General features: G+C 30.4%; 3 protein-coding genes across 6 annotated transcripts; 2 read left to right on the forward strand and 1 right to left on the reverse strand.

Moving 5' to 3' along the window:
* The first annotated feature begins 387 nt into the window (after positions 1-387).
* On the forward strand, positions 388-3,895 carry LOC105433758 (lymphoid-specific helicase). Its single transcript, XM_089085468.1, has 7 exons — positions 388-679; positions 865-1,217; positions 1,338-1,930; positions 2,128-2,774; positions 2,872-3,266; positions 3,336-3,585; positions 3,731-3,895. The coding sequence occupies exons 1-7, from the start codon at positions 607-609 to the stop codon at positions 3,793-3,795; spliced, it is 2,376 nt and encodes a 791-aa protein (XP_088941594.1). The 5' UTR covers positions 388-606; the 3' UTR covers positions 3,796-3,895.
* LOC105433717 (SANT and BTB domain regulator of class switch recombination) lies at positions 3,506-8,281 on the reverse strand. 4 transcript variants are annotated; one of them, XR_016141436.1, is made up of 10 exons: positions 7,716-8,281; positions 6,680-7,451; positions 6,217-6,597; positions 5,823-6,089; positions 5,425-5,719; positions 4,992-5,220; positions 4,660-4,912; positions 4,290-4,471; positions 3,995-4,221; positions 3,506-3,573 (listed from the first exon to the last, which is right to left on the reverse strand). XR_016141436.1 is itself a non-coding variant. In XM_089085467.1 (9 exons), exons 1-9 carry the CDS (start codon positions 7,792-7,794, stop codon positions 4,112-4,114), a joined length of 2,568 nt encoding a protein of 855 aa, XP_088941593.1. In that variant the 5' UTR covers positions 7,795-8,281; the 3' UTR covers positions 3,838-4,111. The 4 variants fall into 4 exon arrangements, 1 of the variants encoding a protein (XP_088941593.1); XR_016141437.1 differs by having other exon boundaries at positions 8,085-8,280; XR_016141438.1 differs by having other exon boundaries at positions 8,029-8,280.
* Positions 8,282-9,692: 1,411 nt separating this feature from the next.
* nero (deoxyhypusine hydroxylase nero) lies at positions 9,693-11,366 on the forward strand. The gene is made up of 4 exons (XM_025219994.2): positions 9,693-9,859; positions 10,033-10,353; positions 10,440-10,760; positions 10,886-11,366. Exons 2-4 carry the CDS (start codon positions 10,074-10,076, stop codon positions 11,197-11,199), a joined length of 915 nt encoding a protein of 304 aa, XP_025075779.2. The 5' UTR covers positions 9,693-9,859; positions 10,033-10,073; the 3' UTR covers positions 11,200-11,366.
* Positions 11,367-11,413: the final 47 nt, after the last annotated feature.

Below are 11,413 nucleotides of genomic sequence, written 5' to 3' on the forward strand. Positions count from 1 at the left end.
ATGTAGTAGCTTAATATTACTTTTTTGATATCGATTTTGAATGAAATTATTAATTTATATTTAGCTAAATAATATGAAAAATTCATTGTTGACTATTTATATAAACATTTTGAAGTGTACGTGTATTTTTACATTTCTATAATTGTATATATCATCTATAATTGCATATATCATTTAGTATGTACTAATCCGGTGTAGTGCAGTGAATCAAATTCGCTATAATGGCTACGTTCAGCAGAGAAAGCAGATCAGTGAGCGTTCAGTGATTCTTTATTATGATTGGTTTCTACACTTACATTCAACGAAGACCTAAAGGCAAGGACCAATCATATTGAAAAATCACTGAGCGCTCACTGATCTGCTTTCTCTGCTGAACGCAGCCAAGGCTTTTGACATTTTGCCCTCAGTGATTTCCATCCTGTGTCTCACATTTGGCGGCAATTCGTATGTTTCATCGCTAGTCTTGATCAACCTTGATAGTTGTGGCACGTGTTTCTAAATATTTTCAATTTTATTATTTTAAATGTTTCGACAGTTTCATTTTTCGAAACATCGAATTCTAAGATCTAGTCATTAAATCTTTTTTAAAAACCTTGCGGTACAACGATGGATGATCCTATTCATAATATTCCAAATACGATTGATTTTACGAGCCAAAGTTACTCACCTATGTCTTCAGGTAAATCCATTCTATTTTTCAAAAATATTTTTATATATATCAAGCACCATGTGACATATTTTCTGTTAAGAATTCCAGGAGATTTGAAAAAAAAAAATTTATCTGGGTTTTTTTTAAGTGTCGATGAAATTGTGTGTTCTGCATAACGACGGTTGATCAATGTACTTTGTTTTCTTTTATTTAAGCTACACTGATTGCTGGAGTAAAATTTAATAATTCTCCGTTAGAAGAAAAAAAAAAAGTGCCAAAAAGACATAGTAAAGCTGAGTTTAAAAAGAAAGAGCTTGTGGATGAAAAATATAATGAGGAACTTCATGAGCAAAGATACAAGCGATTGATGCATTTATTGAACAAAAGTAAATTTTATTCATCCTATCTGATAAATAAAATTGAAGATGATAAAAATAAAAAAGAAAGGACTATCAGAAAGAGGGTTAAGAATCTTCCTATCAATGATGAAAATGTATCACCAGTAAAAAAAAGAATAATAAAGGCTGATATAGAAAAATATAATATACAAGAATATATATCTGCAGAGGTAAGCATATGAGCACACGAGAAGATTTAAATTTTTGTTATTATTTGCATAATATTGTTTAAATATAGAGATTATTTAAATGATTCTATATGAATCTTTGCTTGATATGAATCTTTTCAGATCAAGCAGCAAGTGCAAGCTACAAAGGAAAAGAAAAATCTAAGTGTAAAAGAGATAGAAGAAGTATTGTCCATAGATTCTGATGTTGCCACAGATCCAAAAGTCACTGTTAATAGCAGTGTTGAACCAGAATATTTTTGTGGTAATTTACATGATTACCAAAAAGCAGGTTTAGAATGGTTAAAGTTGCTCAATGATAAAGGTTTGAGTGGAATCTTAGCTGATGAAATGGGACTTGGGAAAACGATACAAGTTATTGCCTTAATATGCTATCTTATGGAGAAGAGACAATCAGGACCTTTCTTGATAATTGCACCTCTTTCCACTACGCCAAATTGGCTAGTAGAATTTGAAAGATTTGCTCCGACCATACCAGTTATTTTGTTCCATGGCACACCAGATGAAAGAAAAGCTATATGTACAAAGATTAGACATAAATATTTTGTCACAAATGATTACAGCACACAGCCCGTTGTAATTACTACATATGAAGTACCATTGCAAGAAGTTAGATTCCTACAATCTCAAAAATGGAGATATATTATAATAGATGAAGGGCATCGAATAAAAAATTACAACTGTAAACTAATCAAGTATGTCATCATTAAAAATTTGCATTTATAAAAACAGATTAATAATTTTCAGTTATTTTCAAAATTGGTTGTAATTTTGATAAATATTTAATAAGTTAATAGTCAAAGCATGATACCTAATATTGAGAATGATTTCATTAATTACAAATTTTTATATTTTATTTTTAAAATTAAGATCATTTATATTTATTTTTCAGTGTCCTAAAAACAATACAATCTATGAATAGACTGATATTAACTGGCACTCCTCTTCAGAACAATTTATCTGAATTATGGTCTCTTTTGAATTTTCTATTGCCAGAAATTTTTGATGATCTTACTGTGTTCGAGTCATGGTTCGATGTCAAAGAATTACAGCATCAGCATGGCGCTGAAAAACTTTTGAAACAGGAAGAAGAGAAACGTATATTATTGTCATTACGCGAAATTTTAAAACCATTCATGTTAAGACGAATCAAAACAGACGTTTGTCTAGAAATTCCTCCTAAGAAAGAGTTGATTGTTTATGCACCACTCACGGAATTGCAACATGACTTGTACAAGGCAGTATTAAATTATGATTTAGAAATGCTGAGTAAAATCGAGAAACCGGATACAATTATACAAACTGTAAATGGTGAAAAACCAAAAAGGAAGTGTTTTTTAAGAAGTAAATACGGATCTGTGGGAGATAAATCTGAAAATAAAGTACTGAATATTTCGCAAGAAATAAAAAATAATGCTATTGATGAATGGAAAACAATGACATCTGTGGAACGAAAAAACTTGTCAAGATGGAAACAGTATACAGATGTTACAGAACGTAATAAAAATTTTTTGGTCAGAATCCAATTTCAACAAAGAAGTAGGTAACATTAACATAATATTATATTTACATGTATATAATTTTTGACATTTTACATCATTATATATGATTTCGTTATAATCTATATATTTCCTAGTTCCAATGTATAAAAAGATTGTAAATCATCCATATTTGATTCACTGCCCATTGGATTCAACCGGTTTACCAAAAATCGACGATGATTTGATTAGATCTTCTGGTAAACTTTTAGTACTGGATGCTATGCTGGCAAAACTTAAAATACAGGGTCACAAAATTTTATTATTTTCGACAATGACTATGATCTTAGATATGATTGAAGATTATCTCTTATTACGAAATTATAATTATGTAAGATTAGATGGCCGAACTCAAATTGATATAAGAAAAAAAAATATTAATGATTTTAACAACAATCCGAATATGTTCCTGTTCCTGATATCAACTAGAGCTGGTGGAGTGGGCTTAAACTTGGCGAGTGCGGATACTGTTATTATATATGACAGTGATTGGGTAAGTTAATTTGATTATTATCTTTTCCACACTTTCTGATATCCATACTTTGTTTTTCAATGCTTACAGAATCCACAAGCAGATATACAAGCTATGGCTCGATGTCATAGGATAGGACAAACAAAACCCGTGATTATCTATAGATTGTGTACTAGAGGAACAATTGATGAAGTGATTATCAAGCGATCTGAAGCCAAACGCATTTTGGAAAAAATGGTTATCTCAAAAGAATTGCAATGTTTTAATAAAGATGTTTTATTGAATCTGAAACAGCTAATGGAATCCAGGGATTACAAAGTTGTTACATCTGAAAAAGAAGGTAAATTCGTATTGTCATATAATATACGCATTAATAATAGACATATACATATATATATATATATATATATATATATATATATATATATATATATATACATACATACAAATATAAAGAATTGATGAAAGTAACAATCTTCTTACAGTTTTTACAGAGGCGGAGCTGAACAAATTATTAGATAGAAGCGACTTGATAATTAACAAACAATGAGATAATTCTCAAAAATGTATGATATGAATTATTTATACAAAATTACTTTAGTAAATATGTATTGGACAACTTTTTAATATATACAATTGAAGTAATATAACATGAATAATGGTTATTTATTGAAATGTTTTATAAATTATTTATTCCATTTTTTTTAATAAAACATTTTATAATTGAACAAAATGTTAAAATCGCTTACCCTATTTCTTATTTAATTATTATAATGATGGATGCATGAGGATTATGGCAGTATATTTTGTATAAAAAAAATTTTTACAACTTTTCAGAGCAATCTTGAATTATTTGTATATACAAATCAAGATTTATTTGATTTGATACGAGTTTTTCCTATTAGAGAATTCTTGTGTTTACAAGACTGAACTAAACGTTCGCGGAACTCTGCTTCTAGTTTTACATATGTTCCACCTAATACAACGTATAATGAATATTAATATGCTTTTTTATTGGATATATGATGTACATTATATACATACCAATAGGCTGTTTGGTTTTATAGCCGTGTTGCTTGTTATTAACTTTTGAAAGCAAGTTTTCTGTGAATGTTCTTTTTGTTAAAAGAGTTATCATTTGCGCTACAGTTCTTTCCTCGAAATCTCTTTGATTATCTTGATTGTGTCTTACATTCAAATTCCCACTCCAACATCTACCATTATTCCTGAATGATAAAATTATATTACACACACGTACACGCGCAAATATATATACATGCATATACATATACATATATATATATATATATATATATATATATATATACATATGTATGCGTGCGCACACGCGTATGTGTGTGTAAAAACATTTTGCATTATAAAAATATTTCATATTTCATTAGAGATTTGTTACTTTTGACTGTTGTGATGCTTTGTCAATTTCAATGCGCATAATGTATTAGATTCTTCGCTGTAATATGATTCATCGTCTACACTGCTATCTTCATATGGAGTTCCACCTTCATCTTCATCCTCCTCATCTGTAATTGAGGAAGTAAGGGACGAAACGGTGGTTACCGAGATTCGCCGATAAAGCTTCTGTAAAGATTTTTGCGAATCTTGCGTTTGAAGTAATCGACGAAATCCCGAACCTCCCCAAATCTTTCCTGTTTTTATATATATTAAAAATTGTTCATTATAGAATTTTATTCTTTACTTGGAAAGAGAGAAATATTAAAGTATTACCGAGTAAACCAAGTTTTGATCTCTGTGGCACGAGCTCAATACCGTTCCACCACATTGTATCCTTGCATACTAATTTGCCTGGACGAAGAGACGGGTCACGTGTTACAAGCCGTGTAATTTTTTCCGGGAAGAAAAGCTGAGGTGGTTCCAAAATTATCATTTCTCTGTGTGCTGTTAAGATATTCAATATACTTAATTCTTTCTCACTTTCTATACTCGGTATATGTTCCTGAAGGAAAGTAAAAAATTTTCATTTTATAACATTTTTATAAATACACACACACACACACACACACACACGCGCGCGCGCGCGCGCACATATATATACATACACACAATATAAATTTGTTCATATTAATAAATACTATTCATATTTATTTATAAATACCATTTTACAACGCAATTATAAAAGATAGATAATACTGATACCAACTTTGTACCTACATCCGCCATGATTTGATAAAGCTTCAAATCTGTAGGCAGATTGACTGCAACATGGGTATTTTCCCAATGGAAAGGGCATAGGTCTTTGTTGTTCGTTTACAAAGAATTGTGCAGATTCTGGGTGATAACAGCACCAATCGATTTGATGTATCGGAAAATATACATTGCATTGTTGACAGAGTAAAAAATGACAATCACCCCATAATCTCCAATACACTTTGCGCCAAGAGCGCAATTCTGATCGCAAAGCAATGACGTAGTCGTTCAATGTCCAAGTCAAGTCTCTATAAAATTTCATATTTCTTAAATATCCAAATATTTGCATAAATTTTTTTTAGATGTAATAAAATATTCAATATTACAAAAATATATATACTTCACATGTACCTAACATGTTTACTATGAATGGCTCCTTTATTATCAATTCTCATTGCATTTGGAATACAAGGCACAAAATCAGAAATCGATTGTACAATATTTTTGCCACATTTTCCACATCTAAACATCATAGCTAATGAATTGTAGTGTCCTCTTTTATTATCTGGAATGACCTCCAGTAGCGATGTAATTAACTTACAAAACAAACGACTCTGAATTTTATCTTTTTTGTCTTTTAGCATTTCAACATCTTCATTAGTAAATAATTCAGCCAATCTATGGATTATTGTAAATGTCGATAAAATAGAAAAGGGAGAAAAAGCTTTAATACTATCATTTATTATTATTCCTTATAATAGTATACCAAGTATAATTGAAATTATAACAACAATAAAATGCATGCCTCGTAAGAAGATTATCATCTAAACATGTTAAGACAGTTGATGTTTTTAAAATATCTGACATGTTGTCATGACAATACTGAAGACAATTTTCCAAAAGTGGTTCCATTTGTAAAAAACAAGCAGAAACCATAATAGGAATGACATTATTTGCCTCTAAAACTGGCCACTCTGACTTCTTTATAATGTCTTTCTTCACCCATCTCATCAACCAATCAAAGATAACCACATCGCAATGTACAGATATATCTATCTCATCAAGTTTCTGTCCTGCTGTAATATCAGCAAAGTAACACATCTTTTGTATAAGAAGCTTCTGTGGACATCGAAAATTTTTTCTGATATTTTTATCTTCGTCGCATACATGAATTTCTACTTCACCCCTATAAAATAAATATAAAAAAATATTAGCTATGTTATTAAATTTAACATAAAGAATTAATTTATTAATTGAAAAATACTTACTCTAAAGATTTCTTATTTGGTTTATTTTTTTCTTTATCTCTTTCCTTATAAATTGAAATTTTATTTTCAATTACATTGCCCAAGGAAGAACTTTTTTTCACATCTCCAGCAGCAGGAGCAGATTTCTTAATAATAGGCTGCGATAAAGCAGATTTTGGGAGCATATATGGCAAAACAGAATCTAGTAATCCTTCGTGCAAAATATCTCTTAAATTTTCCTTCATGACTTTTGCTAAGCCACGTTCACTTTCCTCCAAATGCTGTTTAGTCTGTAATATCTTTTCTCTCTCACTTTGGACTTGATTCTTTAATAACTGATTTGTTTCTTTAATATTATTTGTTTCTAGATATTTGTTAGAAAAATTTTCTATAGAGTTAGATTCCTTCTCTGAACTATTCTTGTTGTATGTTTCAGAAATACTGCTATTACAAGATGTCACAGAACACTGTGAACTTATTATGCTTTCTGATGTACATGGACTTGTATCCTTATTACTTATTGTTTGTAATGTTTGAATGGGATTATTTTTGATTGATTGTTCTTGAGTATTAGGATTAAAATTATCATTGATTGCTTCATTATCCTCATGTCTTTCTAGATCTAAATTAATCTTTGCTAATTTGTGCCAATCAATTTCACTATTATTGCTCAATATTGTAGTCAAGCCTTCACAATTGTCATTAACTTGATATGCAATTCTCATAAAATCAAAAAATGCTTCGATTGTTAATTTAGAGTGCTTATCTTCTTGGAAGCTTCGTAATTTTTCAGCTAAATCAAAATATTTATTATTATTATCCATAAATCTGTCATAATCATGACACAACTCAACCCACTCTAGTGCAGTTATTAATCGACTTATTACAGAATATTTCTATTTGGTACAATTATTAATGTGATTTAAAACTTAGCAACAAAAATTGTGCTAACAGCATTATATAGGAATACAGATAAGTTATCAAAATATTTCAAGATAAAAGTGCAGCCAATATTTAATTTCGGTGTGATCTAGCATACCAGTAAGTTTACATATACCTTCGTTACTCGTCGAGGCACATGATTTTAATATTGTACTTGCATTTAAAGCAATATTATTAATTTTATGTGATTCCATATCTTTAATCGAGAAAGTACTTATGCTGCAATTTAACTTTACTCGTGCGTCAGAGAGAAAGAGAGAGACAGAGAGAGAAAGAAAAAGAGAAAAAGGGGGAAGGAGAGCACAAGATATTATGTCAATACACTGTACTCTGACAATTGTAGTATAAAAATTATTTAAATTATCACAAGAATTTTTTGTTACAATATTGAAAAATTATTTAAATAATTATGGAACATTGTCATATACTCGATATCGAGGATTATCAAGAATGCCTTCATCCTAATGATCGACGAACTGCGTACCAAAATTCATTGTTTTTTAAATATGATCAGTTTTCTGTGTGTTTTAAAACACCGATAACACATAGGATCTGTTCTTTTTAGCTGACTAGCTGCACTAGTTCAGAGTTTATCTTTTTTCTTCTGTGTAAGAAAAAAAGATAAACTGTGAACCAGTACAACCAGTTCAGCCAAAAAGAACAGGCCTCTTGTCTATAATTACTAAGTCTGTTCTTTTAAGAATCGACAGGCGTGACGGGCTAACTCCGACTTGATCTAAAATGATTATCTACTTCTTATTTACAGTGCAGATATGTATCTGTACTCAATTATATTTTGTCTTATAGAAACGATGTTTCGTCATAAAACTTTATTAAGATAATTTTTTTTACAATTACGAAGCTACCTACAGAGCCAATTGCAATTTTGCAATTTAGTTCTTAAATAATTAAAATAAATGTAACTATCTACTTCTTATTTACAGTGCAGATATATATTTGAGTATATATACCTATATATCATCTCGCAGAAGCAATATTGTACCATGAGTCTTTTTCTACATATTTTTTATAAAATTATGACTCTTACTAGAGCCGGATTTTGCAATTTGGTTCTTAAAAAAAAATTTACAATAGATGAAATTTTTTATTTGTACCTTATTGTCCTATAGTGCAAATCTATTTACGCATAAATGAATTATTTATTTTCACACATTTTCTTACAAAAATCGCTTTGTAACTTTTGTCAGGTAAATATTCTGATTATAAATATCATAATTATATAGTTTTTTTCGCAATATTTTGGCCGTAATGTGGGTAAAAAGAAATTCATCTCCGATAGAGATCTCCATAGTTTCTCTTGCCGACTCTTAAGCTGAATTGGTTGCACTAGTTTAGTTTATCTTTCTTCTTCCAATATGTTTTTTCATATTTATCATTAAATATTGGCTGGGTTCCGTAAAGCGCATATGCGTGCATTTTGTTATAATATACATGACATGAACTATAGATAAATGCGCGCATATGCGCTTTACGGAATCCAGCCATTATTTATATTTCAAAAAAACAGAGTAATTGAAATTTGAATTTGAGTGGGAATGATGAAAATTATGGACCAATCAAAAGTGACACTCTCATGGCTAGTCTCTGAGTCTGTTCTTTTTAGCTGAACTGGCTGCATTAGTTCAGAGTTTATCTTTCTTCTTCTAGTAAGTGTCGGTCCACAATAGGTGACTTAAGCTTTAAGACATAAGAAATTGACCAATTATAATCTAATATGAAAAGAATAATCGACTATGATTGGTCAATTTCTTACGACTTAAAGATTAAATACTTATTGTGGACCGACACTAAGAAAGAAAAATAAACTGTGAACTAGTACATTTTAGCCAATTCAGCCAAAAAGAACAGGCCTTCCGATTAGAGGGTCTCTAAAGGCTATATCAGACTAGCGGTTGTCCGGCTACAGTTGCCGATTGACGATTCTACTATTATCAATCACATTGATCATAATCAGGACCTGCTACATTGTGATTGGCTGAAATAGAATCGTCACCGTAGCCGCGCAATCACTAGTCTGATATGGCCTTAAGGCTGCATTCCGATATTCATTGCAAGTACTGGAAATTTATAATATACGTGACCTGAACTATATATTTTCAGTATTGGCAGTGAATATTGGAATGCATCCTAGAACAAACATCAACATCTGTCATTCTCATGTTCTATAGCCGGCTATATAAATATGGTTTTTTATCATCGATCATTGATCCGAAAAACACTGTAGTTGATTTTTTCTCGGTAAGAAATCTGGAAATCTGGAAATCTGGAAATCTGGAAATCTGAAAATCTATAAAAGTTTATAAATTTTTTTATAGCTTTATTTGTATAATTATAGATTATTCTTAATTCTTTTTTTTATGTGATTAAATTTATATATCAATATTTATATATATATATATATATTCTTACAGGTTAAGTATCTGACACGTCTAATACATTTATATGTTTAAAAATGGTACAAGCAAGTGAAAACGATATCTTAAGTATAGGCGGAGTTCTGAATGATTCCGCCAGACCTTTAAAAGAAAGGTTCCGTGCTCTATTTACTCTGAAGAACATTGGTGGTCCAACGGCAATAGAGCAAATCCACGCGTGCTTCAAAGATCAGTCAGCTTTGTTAAAACATGAACTTGCGTACTGTTTGGGTCAGATGCAAGATCCTGCAGCCATTAGTATCTTAACAAATGTCCTGGAAGATCTGTCGCAAGAGCCGATGGTACGTCACGAAGCGGGTATGTATTTGGCATATATGGATCTCATTCATGCTACAGTAATCTGCACAAAAAGAAGTGAAATAAATAGTTAATCTTTTTGTTAGGAGAAGCATTGGGTGCTATTGGTGTATCGAGTGTGATTCCATTATTAGAAAAATATTGCAAGGACCCTGTACCTGAGGTTGCAGAAACTTGTGAGTTGGCCTTAAATCGTTTGAAATGGTTAGAATCTAATGGCAATGTGAAAGATTTACAAAAAAATCCATACTTTACTATTGATCCTGCGCCAGCAACAGAAATAACAGATGTAAATGTCCTAAGAAATATTTTACTGGATGAAAGCAAATCATTGTTTGATAGATACAGGGCAATGTTTTCCCTAAGAAACTTAGGTACTACAGAGAGCATCATAGCTCTTAGTGAAGGTAATTGTGAGGAAATTTACTTATAAGATATTAGAATATTGGTAAGAATATTGGTATAAATAAATATACTTATAAAATAAGAATATTAATATTAAATATTAATTAACAAATATTTCCACACAAAGGCTTGAAAGCTGGTAGTGCTCTATTTAAACATGAAGTAGCATTTGTACTAGGACAACTTCAAAATGAAGTATGCGTACCAGGATTACAAGCATCGTTAGAAGATACTGATGAAAATGAAATGGTCAGACATGAATGTGCGGAAGCTTTAGGTTCTATCGCCACTCCAGAGTGCTATGAGATATTGAACAGATACCTCAATGATAGTAAAAGAGTTGTACGTGAGAGCTGTATCATTGCTTTGGATATGTGTGATTATGAAAACAGTACAGAATTTCAATATGCAGATACCCTGGCCAAGCTTCCCACTGTATAAAGAATATCCATCTTTTGAAATGTCTAGTTTATAAATTGCATATTATATATATTTAGCATTTCAAACGAAAAAAAAGAAATATAAATTATTGTCCACAATTTTTAATATATTTGTAGTATATTTACGCCATGTTCAAACTAATTAAAATATTGTTACATTCCTTATTACATATTATATCTCTTGATATGTTTTTTCCTTTTTTTCCTGCAAACTT

This window comes from Pogonomyrmex barbatus, unplaced genomic scaffold (assembly GCF_055798465.1).
Source record: "Pogonomyrmex barbatus isolate J1 unplaced genomic scaffold, ASM5579846v1 scaffold10, whole genome shotgun sequence".
Lineage (NCBI taxonomy): Eukaryota > Metazoa > Arthropoda > Insecta > Hymenoptera > Formicidae > Pogonomyrmex > Pogonomyrmex barbatus.

What these genes read in the sequence shown, in the direction of transcription:
- LOC105433717 (XM_089085467.1), bottom strand. Translation starts at nt 7,794, where the DNA reads ATGGAATCACATAAAATTAATAATATTGCTTTAAATGCAAGTACAATA. An exon ending in ATCAAAACTTGGTTTACTCG is followed by an intron (nt 4,913 to 4,991) that starts GTAATACTTTAA and finishes ATATAAAAACAG; the next exon opens with GAAAGATTTGGGGAGGTTCG. An exon ending in TAAAACCAAACAGCCTATTG is followed by an intron (nt 4,222 to 4,289) that starts GTATGTATATAA and finishes ACGTTGTATTAG; the next exon opens with GTGGAACATATGTAAAACTA.
- LOC105433758 (XM_089085468.1), top strand. Translation starts at nt 607, where the DNA reads ATGGATGATCCTATTCATAATATTCCAAATACGATTGATTTTACGAGC. An exon ending in AATCCAATTTCAACAAAGAA is followed by an intron (nt 2,775 to 2,871) that starts GTAGGTAACATT and finishes TATATTTCCTAG; the next exon opens with TTCCAATGTATAAAAAGATT. An exon ending in TGTTACATCTGAAAAAGAAG is followed by an intron (nt 3,586 to 3,730) that starts GTAAATTCGTAT and finishes ATCTTCTTACAG; the next exon opens with TTTTTACAGAGGCGGAGCTG.
- nero (XM_025219994.2), top strand. Translation starts at nt 10,074, where the DNA reads ATGGTACAAGCAAGTGAAAACGATATCTTAAGTATAGGCGGAGTTCTG. An exon ending in GATGGTACGTCACGAAGCGG is followed by an intron (nt 10,354 to 10,439) that starts GTATGTATTTGG and finishes TCTTTTTGTTAG; the next exon opens with GAGAAGCATTGGGTGCTATT. An exon ending in CATCATAGCTCTTAGTGAAG is followed by an intron (nt 10,761 to 10,885) that starts GTAATTGTGAGG and finishes TTCCACACAAAG; the next exon opens with GCTTGAAAGCTGGTAGTGCT.